The sequence below is a fragment of the Anomalospiza imberbis genome, chromosome 8, assembly GCF_031753505.1.
Source record: "Anomalospiza imberbis isolate Cuckoo-Finch-1a 21T00152 chromosome 8, ASM3175350v1, whole genome shotgun sequence".
Taxonomy (NCBI): Eukaryota; Metazoa; Chordata; class Aves; order Passeriformes; family Viduidae; genus Anomalospiza; species Anomalospiza imberbis.
Window position 1 is genome coordinate 14,098,569 of NC_089688.1, and position 18,056 is coordinate 14,116,624.

General features: G+C 42.7%; 1 protein-coding gene and 1 long non-coding RNA gene across 3 annotated transcripts; one reads left to right on the top strand and one right to left on the bottom strand.

The window, feature by feature from the left end:
- The first annotated feature begins 1,114 nt into the window (after positions 1–1,114).
- COMTD1 (catechol-O-methyltransferase domain containing 1) lies at positions 1,115–7,609 on the top strand. Its single transcript, XM_068197421.1, has 7 exons — positions 1,115–1,235; positions 2,508–2,632; positions 3,634–3,739; positions 4,497–4,615; positions 4,868–4,922; positions 6,332–6,465; positions 7,034–7,609. The coding sequence occupies exons 1-7, from the start codon at positions 1,154–1,156 to the stop codon at positions 7,184–7,186; spliced, it is 774 nt and encodes a 257-aa protein (XP_068053522.1). The 5' UTR covers positions 1,115–1,153; the 3' UTR covers positions 7,187–7,609.
- LOC137477962 (uncharacterized) lies at positions 1,276–16,785 on the bottom strand. Of its 2 annotated transcripts, none has more exons than XR_011001313.1 (4): positions 16,342–16,785; positions 9,007–10,939; positions 6,879–6,912; positions 1,276–2,131 (listed from the first exon to the last, which is right to left on the bottom strand). It is a non-coding gene; the product is annotated as an uncharacterized lncRNA (long non-coding RNA). The 2 variants fall into 2 exon arrangements; XR_011001312.1 differs by lacking the exons at positions 1,276–2,131; positions 6,879–6,912 and adding exons at positions 3,695–3,986; positions 4,244–6,223.
- Positions 16,786–18,056: the final 1,271 nt, after the last annotated feature.

An 18,056-nucleotide genomic window follows, 5' to 3' on the forward strand; every position in this document is an offset into this window, starting at 1 on the left:
ATCTTTTTCTTCTAACTGCACTGGCATTTGTTTTGCTAGCATAGGGAAATAGTTTAAATGTTTTCATCCATACCTACCAACACACAATTCATCTGGCTTTCTGGAGATAGACTATGTGCCAAAAGGGAATTTCTACCTGCTTTCATCCTACATCTGTTGAGGCCAAGTTGAAATCCAATCCATTCCTATGTATTCCTAGTTGGTGTGCAATGGCACTAATTTCATTTCCCATAGAATGATAGATCCCCATATTTTGCTTGTGTTTTCCAAAACCTAGATATTACCAATACTTCACAAAATGAAAACTGAACTCCCAGCCCATCTACAAAAGGCACAGAAGCACAAAAAAGTTTAGGTGGACATAAAAAAAAAAAAAAAAAAAAAAAAAAAAAAAAAAAAAAAAAAAAAAAAGATTATACAATCGTTTGTTGACTTATAAACCAACTCCTTCAGCAACAGATCCGGCCAGGGAGGAGATCCCTCAACAAGGCTGTTAAGCAGTGACAAGGGCACTGCTCCAGCTGCCCTGGAAGGTACTGCAGAAGGGGGCTGAAACAGCAGTGCAGGAAACCAGGCCCGATTCCCTCTCTCTCGGAAATCCTCCTTGACTCCTTTCACCTGGAAACTCACAAGTCACAAGGCTGGAATTCAAAAAATCTTACATGCTTTTTGACGAGTAATTGACGAGTAATTGCTCTCACCTCAGGAAGGCGAGAGCTCACTTCCCTGGCTAGTTGGAGTAGCAAGCCTCTTATGAGCATATTTCTGTGAAAAGCTCCTGCATGAGCCCATTACGAGCTCACACGACACTTGGGTGTGTTTTAAAACGAAGACTGCAGTGAGGCTGTACCAGAACCAGCCTCTGAGGAGGTGGTGGCACAAATCCCGGGCGCTGTTTTTGTCCCCTTACGCACCACAACTGAGGATGTCACCGAGAGGAAGGCGCACCCCTCCCGCGGGTGACCCACCCTCTCCCCACCCGAGCCGAGCCCAGTATCCAGCACGCCGGGAAGCGGAGCCCTCGGAGGCACCAAGACGAACCGAAGCGCCGCCGGGCCGCCCCGCCGGGCCAGCGCGGCCCCGCCCTGCCGGGGCAGGCGGAGCGGAGCGCGCCGCACCGCCCAGCGCCGCGGCCCTCGCTCCCCGCTCCGGGATGCCGCTTCTCAGCGTGCCCAAGGAAGTGGCCGTCGGGACGGCGATGCTGGGGGTCGCCTTTGCCACGGGTATGCTTGCAGGTAAGCAGCGTCCCCCAGGCCCTGCCGCGTACACGAGACGTGAAGGCTGCGCCTTCCTCGTGTCCCCACCGGGGACGGGAACCGCAGCGCCCGGCAGGTCCCTCCCAGGGCGGGCAGGAATCCTGGGTGCAGCCCGGCGGCCGTCGGGGGAGCAGACCCCTTTGGGGCTGCCCTGCGGGCAGAGATTTATTTTGCTGAGCTGCTGCAGTAAATACAATGATGTTCTTGGAGCCCAAGCCGTTCCCGGTAGTCCAGCTAGCGCAGTGTGGGGTCGAGCCAAGGTCCAGCGAAAGCGAGGACACGCTCCCCGCCCGGTCCCCTGCCTGCATTTGTTTGGCCAGCCCGGAGAGGCCGGGGTGCGGTCCTTGCGCACGGCATTGTTCTGGTTGTAGTTTCGCTTTCTTTCCCCGGGGGCACAGGAAGAAGGAGCCCACGATCCAGGAGAGGAAGGAAACTGGCGTTGGGTTTGTAACGCGGGCACTTAGTTAATCTTTGATTTAAGGCAAGTTGTTGAAATAATCTACATCTCGGTATGATCGTCTGTAAAATAAAACCATTAACAGAAAATAAACCCCTCGAAATAAAAGTGTTCTGTCATAGCAAACTACCAGGAGATGTGGAAATGAATTTGTTGTTATTTCTCAAAAATAGTTAATGCATTTGGTAAAAGAAACATTGGGTATGAAAGCTGCAGTCAGTTCTGTATTTGAGTAGACATGTACTAAAACTTCAACTTTTGGTGCCTACTTTGTCTTCATACCGGTTTCATGCTAAACCAGGCATTTTGCAATACCACATTTCCCCTGGCTGGAGGGCAGGACAGTGTCATTAGGAGAGCACAGGGCCTGAGAAGACACATCAGCTGATAGGCCTAAAACCCTGCGGCCTCTATTCCTCTGCAAAAGAAGGGCCACAGACTAAGAAAAATGTTCACTTCATTGATGTATCTCTCTTTAAACTTGCCTTTTGAGTTTTGATGGAGTTACTTGTGCTGTAAGATTACGGCAGTTTGTAACCATCACGTTGGCCACTGAACAACACAGTACTGAAGCCTTTCCCTTTCAGCCTTTGGAGGCCTGGACTGGACATCTTAGAGGCTAAAAAGGAGAAGGGGAAAAAAAATTACAGTCCACCTGGTTATGTTGCATTGTCCATTTTCATGGCTGTTTTAGAGTGGAGACCTTTTTAACCTTTAGTAATACTTCAATGGCAATACTTTAAAATGGCAATAACTGAAAAGTATAAAAGTTCTTATTACTTATTTTTTGGTAGGTAAACGATACCCTTCTTTAGTTTTTGGGACCCCGAGTGGTATGATCAGGAAAAACAGTCCTCTCCGGCAATACATACTGGATCACTCTTTGCGGGAACATCCCACTCTAAAGAAGCTGCGTCTGGTCAGTATCACCCACACCTCCTCCTGAACTCCTGGGATCCTGGACACATTTCCTTCCTCCATCTTATTTGCCTACCCACTACAGGGGTTTATTTAACTGCTAATAGCCAGACTCTTCTGTGTTCAGGGCTACCTACATGACTATTTAATAGTATTGGCATACATTTTAGACATGTTTTTCTATCCTCGGCTCCCAAGGCCATGTGTTAGGGCTGCACTTGATTTGGACTTGAACAAATGACTTCTGTTCACTTTGGTTGGCATATAAGGAACCTGTAGCTCAGAGAAGTGATGTCTTCCATCAGGCTCCAGTGTCAGACATGAGACCAGACATCCTGACTCAGGTTTGAGTCATTTCAGGTGAGACAAACTGTTTTGTATAAAAGACATAAAATGCTGTCTTCTGGAACAGGTTGGTTGGAATGATCCCTAGCAGAAAAAAGGAAATAGAAAGATATACTTTCCCTTCAACTGTCATGGCACAGCCCTGCTTCTCCCGTTGTCCATTCCTCAATGCCAAGAGCCCTTCCACCCTGGGATGGGCACAGCTTCTCCAGGTTTGCGCTGTGTAGCCAGGACTACGTGGTCCGACCTTTGGCAGACATGAACCTAGCAGTTCATTAAAGCATTCTACACGTCTTAGAGGAAGTGCATCTGTTTGTGCAAATTCACAGAAATAAAGGACTTTCACAGTCACAGTTCCTCTATGATTCTTCGTTAGTTACAAATATTGCTGCGTTTGCCACAGCCATGGTAATTTTGGAGCATATTACTGCTTTGAATATCCACTGTTTATGACACACATAAGATCCTTCTTATTTGTAGTTAAATTCAAGCCAATTTCTGGCTCATAGGTGGAGCACAAAGCAATCTAAAATGAGAAGACAGAGGTGTCTGTTTTTCCTGGAGTTTCACTGGGATATTTTTCTTTAGTATATTGGTTTGGTAGATTTGGTTTTTGTTTGATGCGATACAGGTTGTTTTTTTTTTTCCCTTTCTTAGCTCACTGCTGATCATCCCTCAGGCAGAATGATGGTGTCCTGTGAGCAGGCTCAGCTTATGGCAAATTTGGTCAAACTGATTAAAGCCAAGAAAGTTATTGAAATAGGTAAGAGTGACACTTTGTAGTAAAATAAAACTCTTGACTATCATTCTCCAAATACAGCCATGTTTAATATAAAATATCCAGATACAGGAAGGCACTGCATATCTTTCAACAAACAGGTGGGCAAACTACAACATGAAAAGGAGTATCTGATTTGCACTTGGGTTGCCACTTTGTCTAACTGTGCATTCAGTAGTTCTGGCATCAGCATGGATAGCTCATCAATTCTGAGGCAATCTGAAAAACTGAGCTGAATAGATCTCTTGAGTCTTCAACAGTTGCAGGACAGGGTGTATTCTGTCCTTCCTGTATGACTTTCGTGCTAGAAGAAGATATTTTGCTGCACAAGCCCTGTATCAAATCCACTTTGCTTGACACACCTATTATTACTAGGATGTCTGCTGAGCAGCCAGGTATGGCTTCCCACCATCTTCATTCTTGGCCTGGCTGTTACAATTCCCTGGTATTTGCTGCTCATCCAGTCTCTCTGGGTTTCCTGTTCAAGACCAGACTCTGCCTTGTCTGTCCATGAGCCTTTTAGGAAAAGCTAACATTGAAGTTTGCTAAAAGATTGATTAAAAAAAAAAGTAAAAATTCTTCTCAACCTACCATTACATTAAAATGAAAGGAAAATGAAAAATCTTTACTGTCTATTAACAAATTTTTCCCCTTGATTCCTTTGGGGATTTTACTCCTAAAGAGTCCTGTAGCCCTTTTTTTATGATATAGTAACTGTTGATGTCTCTTATGATTTTGCTAGGTGTTTTCACAGGTTATAATGCCTTGAATATGGCACTTGTCCTGCCAGATAATGGCCAAGTTATTGCCTGTGATATAAATGAGGACTATGCCAAACTTGGAAAGCCACTGTGGAAGGAGGTAAGCAGCATCTCCTGTACACAAATGGGACATCTGCCTTCACATGTGAAGAAATTTTGTTATTTTAGACTTACGCATTCATACAGAAATATTCTTACCATTAAAGGAGACTGATAGAGTTCAGTTTGGGAAGAAAAATAAGTGGTGTTTGGAACCTAGAAAACTCTCTGAACCCCAGTCACTCCCTGAGTAAAGCCTACTAGCAGGTTATTTCTTGACTTGTTTAATCAACACTGTTCTTTTTCGTCGTAGGCAGGAGTAGAGCATAAAATTGACCTGCGGATTAAGCCAGCAATTCAAACGCTTGGTAAGTAACCTGAAATAACAGATTGTTTCCCCTTCCCTAGAAATAGAAGAGGGATACATTAGTGGTGAAATTTAAGACCAAATATGGTTGTGAATGTGATCCCTTTTAATAATAGGGAGGCAGCTTCTCTTATATTAAAAAGTAAAAATCTTTAGGAGTTCACAGTTTTCCTACCTACTAGTAGAGGGGAAGAAAATGCTTGTCCTGTGTTGTGGGCCGTACTGGTCACACACCTGTCTTGTCCATCACTTGGCTTAATTTATCAAGTACTATTGTCAGCTGCTTCTGGAAAGCTGATTAAAACAGATTAATCAAAGCCAAATTTCTCTTATCCGTTGTCCATTCTAAGCAAGTATTCCTTTGTTAAGAGAAGAAGAGTTCCCTGACAGGGCTGAGGTGCAGAAAAAAATTCAGAAGCCAATATATAACTTAGGCTGAATTGTGTTCAGAGAAGTTTGAATTTAGGATGTGCCAAAAGCAGGCAAGGCCATTAGTGAGGCAGTGACTTCTCTAATTCAAGGAAAGAGAAAATATCGGGCAGAGGAAATACTAGTAAATGTTCTGAAAATGCAAGACATTTTCTAGGATTGTTGGATGTAGAAGATTTCCAGCAAAGGTGTTTGGTGGATCCACAGATCTACTGATAATCTTGAATTACTTCCAAATCCATCTTTTCTAAAGAGGCGAATATAAGCAGTTTGCTGGTATGCACACTCCTGAAGTCTATCAAAGCAGTGCTTTGTGCAGGCATTGCTTCAGACAAAAAGATATTCTGCTGACAGAGGCTAAGGGTGGGTTAGAGGGGTGGCAGAGGACCTTAGGAGACAGAAATCACCTCCTCTGAAACTGGCAGTTCGAAATTCTCAGTCAAGAAATCTGTTTAGGAGAACTTAAAACTCAATTCTACTTGCCTTGGCCCAGAGAGGGACTACTTACAGCAGTTTTTTGCTGTAAATATCTCTGACAGGGTTTGTCATGACCTGTGTCATGGTGCTTGTTCTGCAAGGAGAGATTAGCATTTAGAACCTTTTTATAACGTGAGAAAAATTCTGATCCACTCAAGAAAACAGTTCTCGGCTGAAAAAAAGCTGAAGGTGTAGAGTATGTACAGTTTCAAAGTGCTTGACTTGTTTTTGCTGCAGCTTTCAGCAGTCCCAGGTGTATCCTTCAGGTTTGGAGCTACCCACAAACTCCTAAGCATGCAGAACCCAGTAACTGTGTGTTTTATGGCATACATAATGTCTAGATTGGTTTCTGTGGGATAAGCTTTTCTAGTAATTACCTGTGGAGGAATAGGCTGCCTGGTCAAGGCAGCAGAAAACATTTAATGAGAGCTTTGACACAAATGGATTACTTCCTCCTACACAGCACTAACCAGGGTATAACAACTCACTATGTTGCTCATCTAGATGAACTGTTGGCCAGTGGAGAAGCGGAAACCTTTGACTTTGCTTTCATTGATGCTGATAAAGAAAGCTACAATGAGTACTACGAAAAATGCTTGCACCTCATAAAGAAAGGAGGAATAATAGCTATTGATAATGTAAGTACTACAGTTCTGATGGTAATGCACAGGCAGTTACACCCAACACAAAAAGAAAATTCAACATAAACTCTTTAAGTAAGCTGTATAAAACACTAATAGAAAACAGATTTTTTTTTTGTTATTCATTACAGAGAATGCTCTGTATTATTATGGTTTGTCTTGTAATGCATTTATACTATGTACTTACTCAAGATCAAAAGTAGCACTTGTAATCAGTAACTGTTAATAAGTTACCAATTAACTAATATCCTTTGTTTCTTGTAAAAGTAAACTTCTGGCACCTTTGGGGTTATGGTGGCAGCTAAATAGGGGCTCTTAAAAAACCTATATTTAAAGACATATTTTTTGATTTTGGCTTAAAATCTACAGTAGAAGTACAATTAGCAAGTTCTGTGGACTCTCAATCCCACTTATGAGAGTTCCATGTCAGAGACCATTAGACGTCTGAAATGCAACAGATAATATCAATCTCTAAAAAATATACAGGAACTTTTCCAAAGCTTCCTTTGTCGTCCAAGGACCATATTGGAACAAAGGAGGTGCATCATATTTCTTTTTTCAATAGGTCTTTTGGAATGGAAAGGTGCTAAAACCAAGGAAGGATGACTTGGCAGCACAGAGTATCCACCGCCTCAATGAAAAGCTTCTCAGAGATGCACGTGTCAATATCAGCATGCTCCCAGTGGGAGATGGAGTCACATTAGCATTCAAGTTGTAACTCGAGGAGGCCCAGCAGATGGGAAATAGCAATCAAATCACCAGGAAAAACGCAGGTGGAACAGTATCAAAAATCCAATTTAAGCTAGATCTCACTGGATAGCATAGCCTGGGAAAGTAGCCTTCAGAAGTAGCTAAGTAGAGAAGAGAGATTTATTATGAGATCTACCGTGGTTTCTTACTTTAATTGTAATAAAGGAAATAAACTTACCAGAAATTGTCTTTGTAAGACAGTGGTTGAAAAAATCCCCCTCTACAGATGATTGTCCAAGTGACTCAATATAACAAAGTAATTTTCTCTCCTAGAAGAGCCTCTTGAGCAGCGGAATAATCAGTTAGTACCATCAAAAGGAAAAGAAGTGCAGTTTACTAATGTTTATAGCCATAATAGAAAAATGGATTTTTAATGAAATGACATCAAGGAGATTGCTATCCTTCTCAGACTAAAAATACTGTCTTTCCTTATCTTTGAAGGGTACTACAGAACAAGCCTCAAAAAGACATCATCTGAAAAAAAAGTTATTTTTAAAAGCTTGCCAGGGGACAAACAGTATTCTCAAACCTTTGTGCACAAGGACTGGATTTCTGTAACCTAGGTAACAATGCACATAGATGTTTTTAAGTCAGAATAAGGAAAAGCAAATGGGCAAGAAGTAAACCAAAACAATTCTCCCTCTTTCCTGTGTCATTCCCCTTTTCCCCCTCAAAGAAGCAACTTGCTAGATGCTTGTTTCCTAGAAAGTTGCAAGCACAGAGTACTGGTGGCAAGCCTGTGGAAGGATTATGATTGTATGAGGATGCAATACATCTGTGAACTGGCTATTCAAACTGTTACTGCAAACAGAGATTCCCTTCCCTAGGCAGCATGTAACAAAATTTCAGCCTGCAATTCTTTATTACAGATAAAATTTGATTAAATAAGGAACTGAAAGTAGGATTTTACAGGCAAAAGCTTCACTGGTAACTGTTTTGGAGGACTGATAACACTGGGTATCATATGTATAGAGGAAAGAGATCTTCAGTTTCGTTGACATCCTGAAGGGGAATACTTCATCCATTTGCTTATACAATGCACTTGAATGACTCGAGGCGCTGGGCGACAAAGCTTTCAAGTCTCAGAATGTTTAAAACTGTCCACTTGGCTTATATTTTTGAAATTTCAGGTGGGTGGCTCAGGTCCTGGTAAGGGACACAAGTTCAGAGCATGGCTCTTGCCAGTCTCAGACACATGCCATAGCATACTGCGGTGGATAGAATGAAGGAAGGAAGCATTGCCTGATGGCTTCAAAGTAGGGTTATGACTGAAGAGATCTCAATTCTATTTCTGTCACTTCCATTTAAAACCCTGATTCAGCAAAGCATATCAGGATCTGCTTAAGTACTTTGCTGAATTGAGGACTGACTGCAAAATCCATGTCTGGGAGAAGGCCAGGACAAGGTGTGTGTTGCCACTAAATGAGAATCTAAATAGGGCATGAAGTTTGCCCAGTTTCTTTTTCTGCAGAGCTTCAAACCTCTGCACTCCTCAAATTTCTTCTCTGCATAAAAGAAATGACACCTTACTAAATTCTTAGTGGCTGTAAGAGCTCTCAGATGGAGTGGCTAAAGGAGTGTACAGGAACATTACACATTTGCATGCAGAGCTTCTGGCCATGTTCTACTTTACAGTTTTACTTTGTCAGTAGATACCAAAAGAATCCTAAGGGTTGAAAACACAAAATGGGACATTTTAACAGCAGGGGCATCTTCTCAAATTTTCCTGCTTTCAGAGGCTAGAGGCTGATAAACATGAACAAGCCAGAAGCTGTTAAGAATACATACCCTGCCCTAAAAGTACCATGATGGCCTTTCCCAAACATGGAGAAGTCATTGGAAGATCAATCACAGACTCTGCAACTGTTTTACTACTATATTCCAGGTTGCAAGAACCCTCCCAGTGAAGCTGAGCCAAAAATGGGCAAGCATCATGAGTATTTTTTGCAAGAAACTAGAATTTAGCAACATTCAAAATCAGATACAAGCACTCATAGTTGAGTAATTTCAAAATAACTATTTTTCTGTGGTGGGAACTAGCAAAGTTCCCATTACCTATGCTAGAGGAAGACCTATCAAGTGCCTGAGGCTAAAGCCATGTGCAGCAGCCTGCTATCATTTTGCTTCTGCTTTGGGCTCTATTCCATTTTAAATATGCAGATCATAATGTGAGTATTTCATCAAACCTGTCTCCATCCTGATCACCTAATTACCATTAGAAAGAATAGCAATGTGTCCCTAAACTATAGATTGATGAGCCATCTGTAAGTGAAAACAAAGAGCAGAAGGAAGCTTAATTGAATCAAATATTTAGAATACATTACTCCATCTTGTAGTTACTCAGAAACTGGCCTTCTTTTCAGGCTTCTGTCCTGCACATCTGGAATTCATCACCGCTAACTGCATTTGATCCTTCAACCTTACTATGAAATGACTGCTGGTAATATATAATCATGGTAACCATTATTTAATCCAAGTGGTGAATCAGCTATGGGGAATTTGTGGGGCAATGGGAATTTAGACTTCCATTAGCTGATGAGAATGGGCCACTCAATAATGCAATGCCAAGTCTTTGTCTCTTTCTAACAGAGACACCATGTATGGAAGCTCGTGGGTCTGCTGGGTCTGCTCACCCCTCTCAGGTAATACAACTGCCTGAGCTACTGCTCACACTGTAGAGGCTCAGGATTTTCTGCTCCTGGAGAGGAGCTGACCCAGGGGCACAGCTGTTGCCCAAACCCTCCCAGTCCAGCTGTCCCTGCAGCAACAACATCTCTTCTGCTTGCAAGGGAGGATCCCCCGATCCAACACAGGTGACCAATTGCTCAGCTGGGACTTGCTCAGAAGCAAATGGGGCTGAAGGATGGGTCGTTAAACAGAAACGAATGACAACAATGAGAAAAAGAATTCACCCTAGTGTGGTAACTCCCAGAAATCACCATGAGAGTTAAAGCATGTAATCCTAGCTGCTGGTTAGGTATCTGAGTCCCTGCTCCAAAGATACCACATTCAAAATAGTATGGTATGATATGTACATGGGTGACAGGGGAAGGAACTGAAGACTTTTTGAGAGTAGGCTTTGCATCTCTACTAGCTAATTAAATGAACAGGACTGAGACAATGCTCAGAAATCTAGAGAAAAGGCTGCCCCAAAAATACCAGCTCATTGTCCAAGGGTAGACACAGGGCTCAAGGTTCAGTTCTGCATTTTCAATGCTACAGCTTTTAATCCTGCTGGGACGTTGGGGGACAAAGCAGGGAGTATCCCCAGTCTCTCATGTTACTAAAGAAAGTAATGGCCTAAAGAAAAAACTGGGCTACTGAGTGTAACATAACTTTCAGGCATTTATTGAACCTTTGACACCAGTCAGTGCTTCTTTTAACAAACTCAAGTGGTTTTTATCCATTTGAATTCAGTTTCATTGCACACAGACAGCACTTTCTGTGAATTGCTGCTCATAGAAGACAATTAGCAAACTTGTGACAAAGCCCTTTGGATACAGAAAAAGGAACCTGAATATAAACTTCATCCCAACTCCTTCCTTTGAGGTATGAGCAGTTCCCAGAAACCTTTGCAGCTCAGGTCTCAGGGATATGCCATATCTCAAGCACTGCAATCTTGATATTGGAGTAGCAACAGCAGCAAGTGCCATAACTGGCTTGTATTTGGTGATGTAGTAGCACAGGGTTGGCTGCATCCCTGCTTATGTTCTGTTTATCACTTGAAGAAATTGATCCTAAATGGTCACGATGGGAATAAAAAAGCTAAGAGATCAGTACTGTTTTAAGATATTTTTTTCCTTGTGTGCTGGGTTGGGCTGGAGGAGAGTTCATTTTTTTTCATAGCAGCCATGTTTTGGGTTTGTGCTGGAAACAGTGTTGATGTTCTCCTCACTCCACTGCATCAAGGATGCATGAAAAATTGGGAGGAGGGAGAACCAGGCCAGCTGACCCAAACTGACTGAAGGGATACCACATGGCATCATGCTCAGCATATAAAACGGGGGGAAGGAGGGAGACATTCAGAGTAATGGTGTTTGTCTTCCCAAGTTCTGTGATAGAGCCCTGTTTTCCTAGGGATGGCTTTCCTGCCTGCAGGTGGGAAGTGGTAAATTAATTCCTTATTTTTTTACAACTTCTGCTTTGTCTATTAAACTGTCTTTATCTCAGCTTACAAGTTTTCTCACTTTTACCCTTCCAATTCTCTTCCCCATTGCACCAGAGGTAGTGAGGGAGTAGCTGTGTGGGGCTTAGTTGCTAGCTGGGGTTAAACCACAACACCCTACTAACTGGGTTTAATACAGCCTGGTTTTATCCATCCCATCTACTGAAAGTGCACAGGTCTCCTCCATTATGGCACCACCTGTGCACTACCTTGAGGAAGGTGACCACACTGAGTGAAGGGCTCCATCCCTTCTTCCAAAGAACAGCCAGATCAACACAGTAGAATAACCTAAAGCACCCCGCGCACAAACAGTGTGGGCCCATTTCTGCGTGGTTTGCAGCGCATTTGATATTAATGCTCGTTCCATTTTAATGGGAGTGGCAACACTATCATGGCCTTCCCAGAATGAAAATGTGGAAATCACAAATACAACAGGTAGCATTTTTCAGGATGGGATTGCTGATGACATCCTAAACAAGTACTGAGCGAGAGAATGACAAAGCTGATTTTTCCCTCTGTGCACACCTAAGAGCTGCACATTAGCATTTCCTGCCACAGTGAGCACTGAAGTTTCTTCAGAGAAGTTTAAAGAAATTATTTTGTTTCCTAACTCGTCACTTGCTCTGCTCTCCAGTATGCTAAGCCTTTTCCCAGGGCTGTGGCATTTCTCTGCTGCTGCATATTGTGCCAGTGATCTGCACTAGATGAAAAGGCTCTGCACAAGTATAAAGCATTACCTCTGCATAATTCTAATCACACAAAATTGGCCTCGTGCATTTGCAGCTACTCATGGTTACTAAGTCACCTGTTTTAAAATAATTTCTAAAGCAATGTTTTGAAAAAGGAAATGAACAAACATAAAACCTGCAAAAGAGGAAATTAATGTGGGATTTCAGACAAGTTATTTATCTTCCTTTTTGTCTCAGTGCAATACTGTAGGGATAAGCACATAACTAGCTGCTTTAATATTTACTCTGATTATAAGAAAAATAAACATTGATGATAAGTCACTACTTTCCAGGATTAGATTTCATATTTTAGAGACTGCTTTAAATTAATGCAGAAGCAAACATTATCTTTTCTTCTTATTCATATATTTCCCTAATGAGTTCCAAGCAAATTGTGCCTACTTATATTTTATGATTTTAAATAATTAAAACATTTTATGGAGGCAACTAAAATTCTCCCCAGAGTTAGCAGAAAGATTATTGATTGAACAGATCTCAGGCTACAAGGAAAAAATTATTATTTAGTTTAAAGGCTCATAATTTTATTCCTATTCACCTACTAAAAAACCAAAAGACTGTGCATTTTTCCAGCAACGTTTTGAGTTATGCTGGGGTTGGGACTTGGGTTATGTTGGTGAGATGAAAGTAGTAACTTTTTGACATCATGAAATTAGATTTCAGAAGATAGTTAATGAGAAAGTGTTATTGCTGCTGTCACAAGTAAATGCAATACCTAAATACTGCACACCCACACAACACCACAGCATTCATTACCCCAGAAAAAGCCTTACTGTACATTCACAACACCAAGAATTCTAATCAAATCCAAAAAAACAAAAGATCAACAGAAGAAATCCACTGTCAGAATGGACTGGTTCACAGGATACCCAGGCTGTCATGTCATGTGGCATGGCCAGAGAAGTCCATAGGGTTATGGACAGATGTCACTGTCCTGTAGTACAACACCCAGTAAGAGAAAAGGGTGATTCTTCCAGCATGAAAAGAAAAGCAAACAAGCCACAACAACAACAAAAAAAGAACCAACTCTAAAAGAAACAAATGCATTTTAAAACAGGTGCAAAAAAACTTTCACAAGAAGGGAAACGCATGCCTGCAAATTCAAATAGAAATAACAGCTGCAGGTAAAATTTAAGTTTATTTTTAAGGAACCTCATGCTTGTTCATGATGTCACCATGTATCTTCTGTTGCGTGGGGTTTTAGAAAGCAACATTAGGAGTTTACATTAAAGGTAAGCAAAGCATGTAACTCCTTGGACTAGCAAAAATAAACCAAAACCAACCAAACAAAAGAAGGCAACCAACCAACCAGAAAAGATCCAAACCACCTACAATACTTACCTTGAAAATGCTGATTTTGAGCATTATTTTTACCCTACATTCCATATCCAACCCTTTTTCTTGCAACAGCGAAATTCACACAGGCTGTGGCTCACAACTCTCAATGTTTACTTCATAAGGTATGTATTTTTCTATCTGCCTGCCAGAAGTCAATGCTGCTGATATCTGCTACAAATCAAAACCTGGAAAGCTGAGGAGCAGAAACAGCTGCAATGAGCAGAACTGGCAAGCTTTGTCAGACAGCAATGGACACCTTTGGATTCAAGCAGGGCTGTAAAGACTACCTGGGGTCAGGGAGGGAGGGGGCAATGAGATCTCTCTGCTGCTCTGTGTGGAGGGACACGTATCTGTCTCCACCTCTGGCAGTGTTCAGCTCCACAGAGGTGAGAAAGGGTCCCTCAGGTACCTTCACCAGCTTCCACTCAGCTACCAGTGTTTCCTCTGCTTCCTGGGCCCATCAACAGAGTTTTGGCACGTGATTTCCAGTGTCACCTTCAGCATCCTCCATCCATCTAAATGTCAGCTGCATAAAATGCTCTCCCAAGACACTTAATCCATCTTTTCTATTCAGTGTAATTAGTGGGGTCATTCCAAAGCAGAAAACCACAGTTAACTGTGCAACTATTGTGCCATCATGCATTATATCAAAGAGATTAACACAACCAGAAAGAAAAAGCAGAGCCCTTCATCGTTTCCTTTAAGCAGCAGAGCTAGATTATGTTCCAGTGAGCTTCAAAGACATCCCCAGTGAAGAGGAGCATTAATTCACTATCAAAGTACTATTACAAAACAACACACACTAGGTCAAACTCCTGACAAAATGATTCCTGTACAAAAATCTGGAGTTTCTCCCCAGATATTTAGAGCCAGCTTCTATATCACCACCTCTGGGTCTTCCCACAGCTCTTGTGGATTTTAGGCACAGTCATTTCTTGGGAGCTATTCCCACCAACAGGCAGTAAGCAGTCCCTCTCCTCAGGTCAGGAAGACCATCAAGACCCCATAAGGTGTCCTGCAGTACATCTGTGCCACAGTACCAAAGCTGAGCTCCCTTGGCCCCTGTCAAGGACTGGTTCTGAGACTGATCCAAGATACTACTGAAGACTAACTCAAAGGAAGCAAAAGCACAGACACATTTAATCAACACCCACAGACCCAGCACTTGAATTCCTTCCATCATTACAGAAGGTGTCTCAGGTACCATGAGCCCATCTCACACCCCTCTCTCATGCAGCTTTGGTTACTTTGATGGCTGCTACCAAGTTTTCCTTTCTTGATTTTCAGTGTTGTCACTCACCATATATTGAGTCACCCTTCAGCTTAAGCTCAAGTTCAAGTGCATATTTAAACTTCCAGACATGGATTATGCTAAACTCTTAATGAACACTTTAGACATGCAGATAGGCACTGTCTGCCTGATGACCTTAGGAACCATTTATGGTCATCTCTACATAAACTACACTAAAGCTGCACGATTAAGGCTGCAATGTTAAGCACTGACTATGTTGCAAAAGACTAATCAAACTTGCAGAAGCAATCAATTTTGACAGCCCCTACTACATACAAGCATTATAATATAGATTTTAATTTTATGATCAAACATTTCTGCATTCAACCTTTGATGTAGTCCTTCCTGACTTTATTGGGTTTCATATTACTTTTTTTTTGCCTTCAGGCTAATAAACTGAGAACCTATAAACAGGAAAATAATTGGCTTTTGGCAGTCTGTGCCAATGGAAGGATTCCTAGATCTCAGAAGGGCCAAGCAGCTTTGTGCTGTGGTCACAATTCTCTAGCAAAAGAAGCAGACAAAATCAGGGAATCACCAGCCTTTTCTGTGTTTAAGTATCTTAACTTTCTGCTTTGAGTTTATCTTACTTCATAAAAGAAAACTGGAATATGACAGCTACAGCAACAGAGTCATTTCAGCTAACTCCCTGTACTTTTTCTCCAAGGGATTAAAGGCTGTAAGTCAAAGGAAAGAAAAACTGAGGAGAAGTAACAACAGGTTTTCCCCAGTTATCCCATAAAGTATTAAACTTAGAGCCTTTCTTCTTCTGGAAAGTCCACATTTTGAATGCTTTTCTGCTCCTCAGCTGTTCTCACCCTTGCTGCTATGCAGGCTGAGGTCTTTGTGCCTGTAACCCTGCCCTCAGGTACCCACCAGGTGCTGTGCAGGCAGCTCAGCTCACGAGCCAAGGCAAGCCTGTACCCATTCCCACCCAAGGACAGCACAGCCACACTGCACTGTGGCCACCGGCTGCCTCAGCCCCACCAGACCAGGCACATGTGACACACCATGTTTTTAATCCAGGAAATCCCGGACAGAAACATGAGGGCAATCTCATTTCATCAACAAGAAACACAATCATCTTAACACAAAAGGTTTGTAAGGCGGTGGGTTCATGCTTTCTATGAGCCCTCCTCTCTCTGCTCACCAGTAGCTTAAGCTTTGCCAAACCCAGAGAGGAGCCAAGGACAACCACCTCACAGGCACTCCTCTGGCTCTGGGGTGTGCCATGAGTTAGGAGGAGCTGTGCCCAGGAGAAGCTGTGACTAATGGCTGTGCTGGGACTCCGTGTACATCTCTGCTACAGCTGCCCACACAGAAAATGAAATGTTAGGAAATGGGACTCCAAGCCAGATTGTTTTGAAAAAGAGAAGGTGTTTTAGTTAGGTTGTGCTGTCTTGGCAGAGCAGCTATCAAAACAGCTACATTAGTGCTCACCCATGAGCTCACCTTATCATGGGCATGATAAAGCTAAACCAGGGGAGCTTCAAGCTATTTAAGTTAACTGCAAACAATTTCAACACAAGCTCAACATACTTCAAATGCAGAGAGGACCTGTGCTACAAAGCATTAAAACTCACCTGAAAGCGTACCAGTCTTGCACCAGGACTGAATGCTGTAGCAGATTTCCTAAGGTACTTCAAAAGAGTGATACAAAAGTAAAATATTTTCACAAACACAGTGGAAGAATATCAGCCTTCTAAGACTGCAGTATTAGCCTACATCCACAGTAAATTACAGCACCATGAAGAACTATTTGTGAATTGCGGTTCTCTTAAATACATTTCACAAAACATTGATTCCTGAAACACAGACACACACTCAAACTTGCCTAATGCTGTCTCTCTCAGGGCAAATTCTGCTGCTGACAGCACAGAAGGCCACCACCTCTGCTTGCCACATCCAGCGAATGTCTGTCAAAGCTGGTTCTGTTCAGCCCAACAAATGAACCTCCCAGCTATGACAGCAAGAGCTGCTACACACTCCATCACAATGGGCTGGCTTCTGTCAGGGCTAAGGGACACACAGTGTGTGGATGCCAGCCTGGTCAGGGAGAAAGAAATGGCAATTACTTCTCACAGTGCCTTGTGAGAATTCTTAGGGAGTTGTAGGAATGTGATAACTTGTTAATCTAAACAATCTGCAGGTGGTGTTTTTCCACCTTGCTCTTCTGTTCCTCTCAAGGATACTGAATGAGAAAGATGTTTTTATTAATTAACCAATCAATTAGAATGTATCATATCAGTCTATTTAAGCTGAAGTTTCCTTTCCATAAAGACCTTCTTTTCTTCCTCTTTGTGCTGCGTCCTCATCTGTTCTTGTGTCATTCTTGGTGCAAAGGTGACAACAGTGCACCCCATCACCAAGAGAAAGCAAAAATACTGCCTACCCTGCTCCCCAAAGCACATGCTGACAATTAGAGAAATGAAAATAGCTGTCAATTTGGCCTGGGCCCAGGCTCAGCCCCAGGGCAGCTGGCAATACACCCATTTCCCTGACTCCCCAGGAGCTGAGGGGTTCAACCACTTCTGCCCCATGGCACCAGCAGCTCAAACAGTAAAGTCTGGTGCTTCACCACAGCATCACAGAATCACCAAATCAATTAAATTGGAAAAGACATCTGAGATCATCGAGTCTAACCTGTGACCAAACACCCCTGTGTCAAGACCACGGCACTGAGTGCCATGTCCAGTCTTTTCTTAAACACCTCCTAGGACAGACCCTCCCTGGGCAGTCCATTCCAATATTTAATCACCTTTTCTGTGAAGAAATTTCTCCTAACATCTAAGCTAAACCTCCCCTAGTGCAGCTTGAGGCTATGTTCTCTCATCCTCACCAGCTGCCTGGGAGAAGAGGCTGACCCCAGCCTGGCTACACCCTTCTTTCAGGAAGTTGTAGATAGTGATAAGGTCACCTCTGAGCCTCCTTTTCTCCAGGCTAAACAGCCCCAGCTCCCTCAGCTGCTCCTCACAAGGACTTACCCTGTAGACCTCTCAGCAGCTCTGCTGCCCTTCTCTGGACATGCTCCAGCACTTCAATGTTCTTCCTGAACTGAGGAGTCCAGAACAGGACACAGTGCTCATGGTGTGGCCTCACAAGTGCCCAAAGGTGTGGCAGCCACTCTCTGGCCACAGAGAGCAACAGGCACAACTTTCCCAGGCATTGTCCTGGAGAAGGCTGTGAGAAGATCAGAGAAAAGAATGATAAACAATTTTATCTTCACTTGCTACACCTGTTGTTGTGAACATGTGATATGTGTTATGGAGATTTGTTTACCAAAGGTCGATTTTTTAAT